The sequence below is a fragment of the Heteronotia binoei genome, chromosome 5 (genome assembly GCF_032191835.1).
Source record: "Heteronotia binoei isolate CCM8104 ecotype False Entrance Well chromosome 5, APGP_CSIRO_Hbin_v1, whole genome shotgun sequence".
In the NCBI taxonomy this organism is placed as follows: domain Eukaryota; kingdom Metazoa; phylum Chordata; class Lepidosauria; order Squamata; family Gekkonidae; genus Heteronotia; species Heteronotia binoei.
The window spans coordinates 113,586,284-113,599,128 of record NC_083227.1 but is presented as its reverse complement, the minus strand read 5'-3'; the positions used below and the strand labels follow the sequence as shown (position 1 = coordinate 113,599,128).

Below are 12,845 nucleotides of genomic sequence, written 5' to 3'. Positions count from 1 at the left end.
AGGACCATACATGTTCTAAAAACGTTGCAAATATAAATAATGAGCATATAAAGCCCTAACTTTTTTGACAGATACTATGCAGGTTTTTTCATTTCATCTCCGGTCACTGCAGCTGTGTGACTAGAACTGCCTCCTGTGGCTTAAAAGCCCAAGAAGTGCACTTTGGGTCAGGAGCTGGCACCTGCAGAGCTCTGTTTTGGTAGAGCTGTATGGTTGTTGCATTCTTCAGCAAGTCTAAACTCTCCCATGAACCTTGGGCTTGTCTAGAGCCTTGTTTTTATTGCACACTAAATGTGTGCAGTTGCTTTTGCAGTGGATCCAAATATGGGGCGGAACAGAGAGGCAGATGCAAAGGAGAGCAGGGTTGCTCCTATACAGCTGAGCTGAATGAGAGGAATCTTGGTAGGTACAGCTTATCATACACTGGTGAGAGCTCAGAATTTGTGCCTGCTTCAGTGCAGCTATAGAGGTTACAGGATCTCAGTCCACAGTGAAGACAGCTTTTAAAAAGGAAAGCTGGAGATTCAGAGATAGTTTATCAATTGCCTATTTTTTAAAAAAGCCTTCTGGTGATGTTGAAGGTAAACAGTGGTTGCTGGGGGTAGGGGTGACACTGAGAAAAGGAAAACAATTGTGGATATGGATGAGACCTTCAGCAATATGCCTCATCCTGTCCTTATGGTATACAAAGATGCATTGTGATCTGTCCAAACTGGATTTGGGGAAGATCATGTCAAATCAGCAGATACCCAAAAGGTGGATAATTAAGATACAATATTTAGTGGGTACTCCAAAAAACAGTAGCTGCAATTGGGGTGCCAAACTAGGGTAAAATCTCCTTGTAGAAGTAACCTATAATGCAATGGATAAAATCTGGGTTTTGGAAAGGGACATGGAGCATGATGTGATGCTTGCAGTGTTAAGAGCAGTTGTAAAGAGTTTGGTGCCCAGTTTGTGCACTAATGGAGCAGAGCACTGAATAGAGGGAAAACATATCTTACAGTAAATGTATCCATCATGGAGCTCAGAGAGGTATTGTAGTCTGACTTGGATAGCCTAGCCTAGCCTCGTCAGATCTCAGAAACTAAGCAGAGACAGTCCTGGCTAGTATTAGGATGGGAGACCACCAAGGAGTGCCATGGTCACGATGTGGAAGCAGGCAATGGCAAACCACCTCTGAACATCTCTTACCTTGAAAACTCTGCAGGGTCACTATAAGTCAGCTGTGACTTGATGGCAAAAACCCCAACAATCTGCCTTTGGAGATGGGCCCATCACCACCTTTCAACTTAACCTGAGGCTGCCCACATAGTTTCATGGACTTGTGCAGGATTTGAACTAGGGTTTCGCAGTTCCTGCCTCACCACTACACCAGATTGCTTTCAACTATTGGTGTTGCAGTCCTACCATAGCAGCAGTACCAGGGACTGCGTTATTGTTTCACTTTATTCAGCCACAGGGGAATTAAAGGAGATGGAGCTAGGACAGGGGCTGCTACTCCAGATCTTGCTGCAAGGTGAATGTTGAAATCCTTACTATCTGTATCATTAACTCTTCTTTTTCCCTTTTACAGCTTACTCCTGGGGGCAAGGCAGCCCAGGAAGGTGTGGGAGCAGGCGACTGGGTGCTAAGCATTGATGGGGAGAACACTAGCACCTTGACTCACATTGAAGCGCAGAACAAGATCCGTGCTTGTGGGGATAAGCTTGCCCTCAGCCTGAGCAGGTAAGAGGCTCTGGGTGCTGCCAAGTGCAGAACATTTTCAGTTGAGGAGGTACCATGAATATAAGGTGCATTATACAAGCAGGAGCTCACCTAATTGAGCCAGTATGCCTCTGTCACACTCATTGTCTTTGGGATGATTTTGGCACCCAAGTACATCAAAAGGCTTAAGCACTTTTCAAAATTGTGTCTAGTTGAAGGGTGATTGGTTGTATCCAAGCAAGGATCCCTGGCTGTCATGAATAGAACTACCTGGGACTAATGTAAAATGTAAGCATCCTTTTTTTTGTTTTAACACAGAGGCTCTCTTAACCCATGAGCCCTCTGCTTAAGAATACAGACTAGGAATTATAGAACAAAACCTTAGAGGGCTTAGCAGAATTTAGACCAGAGCTTCTGAATCCTCAAGACAGAACTTTAAAATGTTCTTAGGGTAAAGATTTTAAGAGCCCCATGGCGCAGAGTGGTAAAACTGCAGTACTGCAGTCGGAGCCCTCTGCTGATGACCTGAGTTCAATCCCAGCGGAAGCTGGTTCAGGTCGCCGGCTCCAGGTTGACTCAGCCTTCCATCCTTCTGAGGTTGGTAAAATGAGTACCCAGCTTGCTGGGAGGAAAGTGTAGATGACTGGGGAAGGCAATGGCAAACCACCTCGTAAAAAGTCTGCCATGAAAACGTTGTGAAAGCAACATCAGCCCAGAGTCGAAAATGACTGGTGCTTGCACAGGGGAACTACCTTTACCTTTTTAAAGATTTATTGGGCAGAACTGAAGTAGAGATAAAATCAGGCTCATATGAAAATAAAAAGCTAACATGCTAACCAATTCATTTTCCTTCCCCACTCCCCAGTAGGCTAAATGATAGTTCCATGTTGTCGGGTTATTTAAGCCTTTGATCTTCAGCCCATGGGTTGGGACCATCAGGTAACGCCCAAGTGCTGGGTTGCATGTCCCTCTAGAACCACTTTTTTTTTTTTTTTTGCTGATGCACAGTGGTCATTTTGTAGAAAAATAGGTGGTGGAGCTCATCCAGGGATTGTTATCCAGCTGCAATACTATTCAATGGACAAGGAGGTGGAACTCTCAGAAGGAGGAGGTGGAACTCTCAGAAAGGTTCAGGAGCTGTGCTCCTGTGAGCTCCCACTGAATCTGAGGCCTGCATATAGTTCCATTGCTCCTGCTTTGCTATGCATACATGCTAAGATGAGCAACAGTAAATTCAGCAGTACAGAGGATTCCTGCATAGTCTTCTTGTTCCTCATTATAGTACACTGCCTGATGTGTTTTCTTTCCGTACTTCTGTGGTTGTACTGCCTGTGGTCCTGGGCTTGGTACCACTGAGGTCATAGTTCTGATTCCTTGTCTTCCTGTCAGGTGATTCTGGTATGTGACTTCCTGTCATATGCTTGCAGCTCAGTGGGTTCCATGTTGGGTGTGTCTTGTGTCTGTATAGGTTGAAGGCTACTAGCATAGGCTACTTCAAGCTGTATTATTCCTTCAGATCTGGGAATATGGGACAGCTATCCAGGATTGCCAGCTTGGCCCAAGTAGTTGGTATACCCTTCTGTAGAACAGGACTCTGAGGTCAAGAGTCTTATGATGTCATAAGTGCAGGCCAAGCAAAGAGAGTGCAAGTTACATTGCCAGTTAAAGGAAGGGTTCAAATCTGAGTTAAGTGAGCAAAGAGGAGAAGCTGCTCTGATATAGTATTAATCTTCAAGGAGGCATTTGGTCTCCTTATAGGAGAAAATTTACATGGAATCAAAATACTCTGATAAACTGAAAATGAGGTCACATGGGCTGGAATTTGTGCACCGCTCAACACATAGGAATGTAGCTGATAATATAGACATTTCATAGCCAAAACACTATATTGCAGATAAAATATTTCTGTATCTGTTTTTTGACCTAATTTATACATAATGCTGATGAGGCAGAATATACCTGTGTCCCTGCATGGACTTAGCGTCATATTTAAACTAGGCTTCTGTGTGTTCAAAACTGCTCCATGTTCTTAGTTAACCTTAAAGAGATCCATAGCCCGGGGAGGCATTCTGCTAGCATGCTAGTGAAGTATGCGCAGCTGCTTTGCACAATGAGAATTTCATTTAAACTGAAAGTTACTGAGGCTAGTTTTTTCTCCCTTTCCCTTTAAAGCAGCCCTCCTACCTTCACTGCAAGGCCAATGTAGGATGAATCATACTCCCTTGTCACAATGAAGGGATGAGCAGCCCCTTGGGATATAGGGAAGATCTCAAGACTTATCCAGAAGACACAGGGAACTTTGTCTGATTCAGACTAATTTCATGTTTCTTTTGTTACCTTCTAGTCTCCTTTTCACAGACAGGCTTACAGAGTCACTGTAGCTGACTGGGTTGTGGGGATCAGAAAGAAATATGCAGGAACTTGGGGATGGATGATCCACTCAAGAATGACATGAATTGTGTAACAATGTTCAGGGAAGAAGTTAGCATGAGAAGGTCTTGGGTTTTAATTCCACAATGAAAGAGTTTTTTGGTTAACTGGATAGCTAACCAAGTCTCTGAAACTGCATGGCTAAGCTTTAGTGTGAATTGGTGAGAATGTAGACCGTGATCATCACATTGCTTCCAGAGGAATCTTCTACTACCCATTCAGCATTTCCTGGCATGGAGGGGACCAAGTTGCTTCCTTGGGTTGTTGTTGACCCGCTCTTGTATGGAAGTTGCCTCTCCCTGGTACATAGCTGTGAAAGGAAGACTGTAATTTTGTCCCAGGGCAATTTATTTATTTTATTTTATTTTTGGCCCTCCTTCCCGTAGAACAAGCTCAGGCCGGGTTACATTATAAAAACAATCAGCAGTTAAAAACCAATTTAAAATATATAAAATCTAAAATTACATAGTAACATTAGAGACTAAAATGGCAGATTCTTGTCCTTCCTGATAACAGCAGCTTTTCTTTTATCTTGCAGAGTCCAAAACCTCCTAGGCAAACCTCAGAAGGTACGTGCTTCATTGCTTTTTGGTGGGGGGCAGTTCTTGCAAACATAAACAGGTGGTGGTAGTCGGGCTGCTTGTACAGAAGAGCTGTGGGGCAGATGGAAGGCACGTTGCTGGGTTATCCTAATTTGTTGGGGGCCCTTCAAGTTAGGTTTAAGTGGAACGAAGATATTGTACTAGTTGGAGAGAGAACTTAATGTTAAAAACCAGGGGATTAAAAAAAGCTCAAATTGTGTTAGGCTGCATCTCACTTCTTGGAGGGAATATTTAATACCAGATATAAGCTGCCTTTGATTCAGAAGATGCAATGACTCTGCTTCTCAGCTTAAGGCAGAAATTCCAACTCACTTAAATAGTACAGAGAATGGAGGTAAAGACTGAAATGCACTTCAGTTTCTTGAACAATACATTTTCCAGGTACCCATTACGACATTCTCTCTCACATTTTTTGGGGGGAATTTTTAATTTTATTATATTATTAAGAAGAAGATACAGGGGGCTCTCCCACCTAATTTTGATATCTCTCCTTTTGAGTGAGCCTTCTTCCTGGAATGAACTAAGCATCTTACCTGCATCAAAGTATACTCTGCTTATAAAGCTAAAGGAGGCATTGATGCTGTGCTTTCCCAACCCTCCTAAATTTTTCCATTAGCCTCTCCTTCCGACACCTGGAATAGGTGCATGACTGTGTCAGAGGCAAAGCAGAGATCCTGGAGCACTGCCAGCCTTAACTGAGATGGAGCAGCAAATCCATCTTGTTGCCTAAGCATCCACTTTAAATGCTTACCATGGATTTAGGGCAGTAGAAAAACTCCCAGGTGGTCAGGATGTGCACAGGAAACTGGTTGTTCAAGTCTTTGCAGGGCTATCATTTAGCTTTACCATTTTACAATCTGTTTGGGAGTGTCCCTGCTAAATTTTGGGGATGTCCAACTAAATTTTTAGTGTGGTCAGTGGAAGGAAAGGAACTAGCTGAGCAAAGAGTTGCAGGTGGAGAAATGGATATGCACAGTTTTATTGCTATTTAATGTCACAACATGTGCCCAGGCAAACAGCCTCCTCACCCCCTTCCCTTTCCTGTTCTGGAGTGTTCACTTCTTCTGTGGTTGTCAATGGGGTGGTGCTGAATGGGGGTGCAATTCCTGTTTTGTGTAGATCACACATCCACTGACCACATATGTGACATTGGGTAACTATTTGACTGCAGGCAGCCCGCAAGTGTTGATGGCTGAAGTTATTACCTTGGACTTAGTCAGATATTCCTATGGCCTGAATGCAGCCTGGCTTCCATCTTAGGCCCTGCAGCCTCTGGCACTGCCTGGCAATTGGGTGCTCCAGCATGCAGCCTACCGCATCAGCTTGGGTGTTGTGTGTGTTTTGTTTTCTGCTCAGGATTCACTCCCTTCCTCTGAGCCCCCGAAATATAACTTTGCTCCCAGCACTGCCCTCAACAAAACAGCCCGGCCTTTTGGGACCACTTCCGTTCCAAACTCCCCGCCTGGGCTGGTGACGAAATCTGTGCTGTACACTCCCCCAGCGTCCGTCTGCACCACACAGCACAATGGGTATGTTGCTGTGCACCCTGGATAATGGCTTTTGAGGTGGGGTACGGGTGGGGTAGAATGACATCACTGTAGAGCTCTGGCACACTGTCCTGTTACACACCATCCTGTCTGCCCATACTCTGCATGCGTGATTTTAACAGAGGGCAGTGGGTGGGTTTTGGCGGCATCCCCTGATCTCGGAATCTGATGTAGAGCTTAAACAGCTGATGTTGCAGTGACCTCTGGTGGTTGGAGCTAACATTGCAATGAATATATTCAATCGTCCTTCTATGGGAATTTTCAGTCTTAGGTCTATGACTGAAATCGACTTTTAGTAGCTAGTTTTCCATCATGTGCCCTCTCCCTTTTTAGTCTTATTTCAATCTTCTGTACAGAATCCTAGGCAACAGCCAAGAGCATAGTGCTAAATACCAGCAGTCTTCGCCTGTACTATTTTGCACACTAACACAAAGAAATTCCTAGTACCTTGGCAAGTAGTTTACAGCGCATGCATTGCTTGCAAGTCATTGATTGACTTACTTGGAAAGCATGAATGTGATTCTTTATGGCTCCACCTGTGACATTCTGGGCACATACAAAGTCTTCACTTTGCTTTCAAGTTAGGTAGTCTATTCCAAAAGTATTCTAAAGCGTCTGAGGACTCGTTGTTGGGTCCCTGCTCCCAACACCATAGTGCACAAAGCAGACTATTCCTTTTAGTCATTTGTTTCATTTATATTCCACCCTTCATCTAAGGAGCTTAGGACAGGATAGCTTACCTGTATGGAATTATGGTACTTTTTGACATCATAACAACCCTGCGTAGCAAGTTAGGCTGAGAGGCCACTGGTTCACTGAGCTTCATTGCCTGAGTGAGGATTTGATAACTTCCAGTGCCGACTTCTTTAATTGCCTGCTACCTGCAGGCATGTAAATAGAGAAGCCCTCCTGGGAAAGGTTTTGATGGGCAATCTATGAAAGCCACAGGCTTATTTTTGTGCAAAATTGTACAGAATGGGACCATAAGTGTGTGTGTGGAGTGTGGCAAACTATACACAAAGGTGAATGTAATCTTTTTGGTTTACAAACACAGGGTCATGCTGTATATGCATCAGTATACACTATTGGTGACTTTCCCCTTATGAAATTGGGATGCATTCTGGGTGCATTGAAACTGAGCAAGGGTGTTCTAATTTTGCTCCGCAGATGTTTGTGAACCAAAGAGGAGCTACGAAAAGAAGTGCTTGTAATTTGCAGCCCTGACCAGCTGCTTCTGACAATATGTGCTTCTCCTGTCTGACTGCATCTAAGTTGTTGCCTGCCTCTCTAGGCTTGGGATGTTGCTGAATATGCTGCTGCTTTTTTAAAAGAACTATTTTTAGTTGGGTGCCCTGAGGGTGCTCTGGCAGCTTTTTCAAGCTTACAAGTGCACTAGATATGCTTCAATGCAGCTCTGTACCCCGCAGTATACACTGAGCCTCCCAATGCAGACGGAGCCAACATAGTGGATGTAATCTGCATGTTGGCAGGAGTGATGATGGGATATAGTTCTTCTGTACCACTTAGTACACAACATTGTCCCTTTCGAAATTGGACCTATGATTTATGGTGAAGCAGGAGAAGGGAAATCCCCGTATGAGCATCTTTGCAGAGCTCCTTGCAAAAGTCAGGCTTCTGTGAGCTTCCTCTTAGTAGAATGGTTCCATGTGTGTGTTGCAGAGTTGTTAAGCGATTCTTGCCTTTTTGGGGGAAAGGTGTCAAGTCCTTTCCTGAGAGAGAGGTTCACTGAAGCTTTACTATGCACGTCCAGAAAATCACCTTTTCCTAACCTTCATACTAGTTTGGAAGTGCATGGATGGCATAGTAGAGATTTAGTTGTGCCAGGATTTTTGTTTACCAACAGGATACAAAAGCATTTTTGTATTGTCTACTAGCTCTAACTGGACCTTCTCTTTCCTGTCTCTCTCTCTCTCTCTCTCTTTCTTTCTTTCTTTCTTTCTTTCTTTCTTTCTTTCTTTCTTTCTTTCTTTCTTTCTTTCTTTTTTTCTTTTTTCTTTTTTTCTTTCCTTCTTTCCTTCCTTCCTTCCTGCCTTCCTTCCTTCCTTCCTTCCTTCCTTCCTTCCTTCCTTCCTTCTTTCTTTCTTTCTTTCTTTCTTTCTTTCTTTCTTTCTTTCTTTCTTTCTTTCTTTCTTCCCTTCTTCCCTTCTTCCCTTCTTCCCTTCTTCCCTTTCCTTCCTTCCTTTCTTTCTTTCTTTCTTTCTTTCTTTCTTTCTTTCTTTCTTTCTTTCTTTCTTTCTTTCTTTCTTTCTTCTTCCTTCCTTCCTTCCTTCCTTCCTTCCTTCCTTCCTTCCTTCCTTCCTTCCTTCCTTCCTTCCTTTCTTTCTTTCTTTCTTTCTTTCTTTCTTTCTTTCTTTCTTTCTTTCTTTCTTTCTTTCTTTCTTTCTTTCTTTCTTTCTTTCTTTCTTTCTTTCTTTCTTTCTTTCTTTCTTTCTTTCTTTCTTTCTTTCTTTCTTTCTTTCTTTCTTTCTTGCAGGTGCAGAACCCTGAAAAGTTAGTAAGCCTTTTTACTCTTCTATTCTTATGTATCTTCCATAACTTTGTTAAGTTGGTGTGACCTAAACCTAGTTTTCTGATATTACTAAGTTCCTTGTCATTCTTTCTAGTGTCACTAATTTGCACTTCTTGTCTTGACATAGTGGTTGGGTAGGGGGGTAGTCCTAAAATAAATGTGGCTTGGGGTATGTATTTGGCCTGATGTTTGGGAGAAAGGAGATGCTTGACAGCGTCAAGGCTTAGGATAGAGATGAAGGTGAATGTCTGGTCTCCCTTAGGGCAAAGTCTGAGCCTTCTTGACTAGGATGTGCTGGAATTCATCAGAGCAGGCACAGTACTGGGAATTTTCTGATGAGGCATGTTTGGAGAAGGAAGGAGCCAAACAAATCACAGTTGCTACCCTGAAGTTAAATCAGTGACCTGTAAAAAAACACAATTAAAGATATATCTCCAAATATTTATAAATTTTAATCTCATAAATTCTGTATGTGATTATTATTCATTCTATTATTCAAATATCCTACATTCATCCAGTGCAGTCATGAAAAATATAACTGCATTCAATGATTTAAATAAATTAGCAAAATCAGTCATATCACAAAAGATCAGAATATTGGAAGAGCTGAGAACCCAATACAATATTCTTAGGAACCCGACAGATAGAATTTCCTATATATAGTCCATTTCAAACAATTAGTTCTTTGCCAAGAGTTAACTATTAATAGTTCTCACTGTCCACAGATTCTTTGTCTCACTGACTGCAAATGAGCTGCGTAGTTCTGCTGATTGGGTCTTTAAACTTTATTTATTTATTTATTTATGATTTATATCCCGCCCTCCCCAACAAGTGGCTCAGGGCGGCTCACAACATAAAAATTTGACATAAATAGAATTTAAGCATAAAAACAGTTAAAATAATTAATACATTTAAAATTTTAAGACATTTAAATCATTTAAAACATTAGAGACAGCAGACATCTAGTATAACTACACTTGGTTTCTTGTACCAGCTAGTCATAGGCCAGCCGGAAGAGGATTGTCTTACAGGCCCTGCGGAACTGAGCAAGGAGAAATCAGCAACTTTCTGATTGGTGATACTCATTATGCTGCTTCTTTTTGGTACAGCAAAATGGGTTGTTTCCTTGGGTTCCCCTGTTCCCAAGGAAAAATGACAGTCATTTTTCCTTGGGAACGGGAAAGCCTGGAGAAGAGAATTCACACAGAGGTTGTTAATTTATGACATGGTTGAATGCAGTTATATTTGCCATGATTACACTGGAGGGATGTAGGATATATGAATAATAATCACGTACAGAATGTATGAGATAAACATTTATAAATATTGGAGACATATCTTTATTGTAATACACTGTGTTTTTTCAGGTCATTGATTTTACTTTCTTCATTGACCCTGAAGTTAAAGGCGGCACTTTCTCTTCTAAGAACTCTTCTTCTGGTACTTCCACATGAGGGGGACAGTCATTATCCACTGCAGAATGCCTGACAAGATAAGAGGGAGGGAGAGGTGCAGAATATTGCCTGCTGGGCAGAGGTGTGACTCTTTATTCTGCTTTCCTGTGGTAGAGGTGGTATTCCATCCCTGATTGTTTCTCTTGATACTCTCTTGGCCTCAGAGTTAATGCTCAGCCCCCTGAGGTGAAGGCTCCACCCCAAACCAATCCTGCTCCTGATTATGGTGACTACTACCTGGAGGACAAGTAAGATTTTGGAGCAGACAGTAGCTGCATCTTGAGATGTTTTGTTGTGTTTCTTGCATGCTATGTGGCTTCTCTGAGTGTGAATATCCCCTTCTGGGAGGTTGCTGTGCAGCCATGAAAGTGAAGAGGAGGAGTCCTTTCCACAACCGCAGGTAGAGTTCAGACTTGTAGGTTAGGTGTCCAAAAACCTTCATTTGAAGCAGATATCACTGCAACAGCACTGCGTTTGGAAACGTGTTAAAAATTAAAGGATATGATTCTACATTGATATCGGAACATTGGTCTATCTAGCTCTGGTATTGTCTGCTCTAAGTTTGGTCTAAGAGTTGCTGTTAGCTACCATAGCTCAATAGAGCCTCCATGTCCAGAGGCAGTGTACCTCTGAGTACCAAATGCATGGGACCAATGGGCATCGTTTCATGCCTTTCTTTAGCTTTCCAGGAGCATTTTTTTAAAAAGGAATGTTGGACCTTGCAGTCAGATCCAGCCAGGTGCATTCCTGTATTCATAGGTCACGATCACACTCACCACTCAAACCGGCCATGAGGCACTGCAAGTATAGTCCACCCCTATTTTAAACGCATTTGCTGGATCACACATCCTGACCACAACCCATTTTGCTGTGCGCCGTTCGTGTAAGTGAATGATCAGATATCCCATCTGGACCTCATTTTTCAAGAGAAAAATACCCAACTCGCGCACATGCATAACCATCGACTCAAATGCTGGCCACTTGCTGAGGCTGTTGTTTGTGTGCGCATGCACTTCTGTGGAGCTCACGGATTTGCTGTTGGATGGCTCCGGAGGGACTATTTTACATTCTTTTCCATGAAAAAACAACCCGGGAACCCCCAAATTTCTAACCAGCTTTGCTCTAATGTCTTGGCAGTTGATTCTGCAAATGTTCGAAGGCTCAATATCATTTCATACCAGCGCACACCCAGTGTTTTCGGTTAGGCAGGCATGCGCACATTGATATAACTATTTTTTTAAATGACGGGAAGTGTTACCAAGCTTGCCATGGCCCAGGAAGCATTCAAACACAAAAAGTGATCGTGAACTGTCAGAATACAGTAAGATCCGGATTTAATCAGCTATCAAAATAGTCTGGTTCTAAGTCAGGAAAGGGTGGGCTAGATACGAATGAACAGTCATTCCCAGATGTTGCTTTATGAACAAGTGATTAAAATCTGGCATGCATCCATAACTATGTAGGATCTTGGTGCATGTCTGACTGTGACCTTACTGTGACTGAGGCAGTCCAACGTCTGGCAGTGTTCTTTCTCAGCCTTATTTTAAAAGCCAGAAACCAAATACGGGATCTTCCATACATATCAGACCAGTGCTCTAGAGTTATAAGGAAGCCTGTGTTTGTGTTCAAGGCTCAGGAAATTTCCCTGCAACCCCAATTTGGAGTATGTATGGATTCTCTCTCATTTGCAGAGCAGGTATCCTTTTAAGCAGTGTCTTTGTCTAAGTACAATTAATTACCCTAGACAAGAAAGTGATGTGGAAGGACTTAAGAGATTCTTTCACTGCTGCCGCAGGGCAGTTGACTTAATTGTGGTCATTTATGCCAACCTTCAGAGTTATGAAACTATGGCTGTATCCCAGTTGTGGCTAGCTTGCGGGTGCTCAAGTCTTGGGCTCCTTGCTTGGTGCAGTGTGTGTGTGCCTGGCAGCTGCGCATTCTAGTGCAGCCTTGGCTGAGTGCCCTTGTCTGTATTTGTAGGCACTCTCTCCGGCTGGTGAGCCTGCCAGCCTTCCTCCCCAATGACTCCAGCAAAAAGAGACTTATTGAGGACACAGAAGACTGGCGACCACGGACTGGCACCACCCAGTCCCGTTCTTTCCGCATTCTGGCCCATCTCACAGGCACAGAATTCAGTAAGTTCCCCCTTCTGTGGGGACCACTTTTGAGTGCACTCCTCTCTTGTCTGGCTGAAGCAAGTATTCTGTACCCATCAACATTCTGGGGGGGGGGGAAGGGGTGGTATCACTGTGGAACCTGGGAGGCTGGGCCAGACCAGCTCTTCTTCCATGATCGCTCTGTAGCCTAATCAACATTAACCAGTTTGTGAGGACTGTGCAAGTGCGTTGCTCTGCAGCCAGAGTCAGGAGCACTCTCCCCCAGGGCACTTGGCCTCATTCAGACTGTACATGCGCGCGCACACACACACAGAGTTCTGCAGGCATCTTGGTCTGCCTCCCTGTAGACATTGCACATGTCCAGGCCATGTGCCCTCTAGGGAATGTGTTGTTCTGCTGCCTTGGGTTTTGCTTTCGATTCCTCTTTTAAGTAACCTTAACCCAGCTTGGTTGGTTCAGAC

General features: G+C 43.3%; 1 protein-coding gene across 4 annotated transcripts in view; it reads left to right on the top strand.

Moving 5' to 3' along the window:
- Positions 1 to 12,845, top strand: part of PDLIM7 (PDZ and LIM domain 7) — a 57,442-nt gene that overhangs the window by 30,764 nt on the left and 13,833 nt on the right. For 2 of the 4 annotated variants that reach the window (XM_060240153.1, XM_060240154.1), the window contains exons 3-7: positions 1,574 to 1,725; positions 4,673 to 4,703; positions 8,778 to 8,794; positions 10,432 to 10,515; positions 12,248 to 12,402. In XM_060240153.1, the coding sequence (XP_060096136.1) occupies positions 1,574 to 1,725; positions 4,673 to 4,703; positions 8,778 to 8,794; positions 10,432 to 10,515; positions 12,248 to 12,402 (439 nt within the window). Of the gene's footprint in view, positions 1 to 1,573; positions 1,726 to 4,672; positions 4,704 to 6,092; positions 6,266 to 8,777; positions 8,795 to 10,431; positions 10,516 to 12,247; positions 12,403 to 12,845 lie in introns of all 4 variants that reach the window. The other 2 variants (XM_060240155.1, XM_060240156.1) reach the window with 2 other exon arrangements.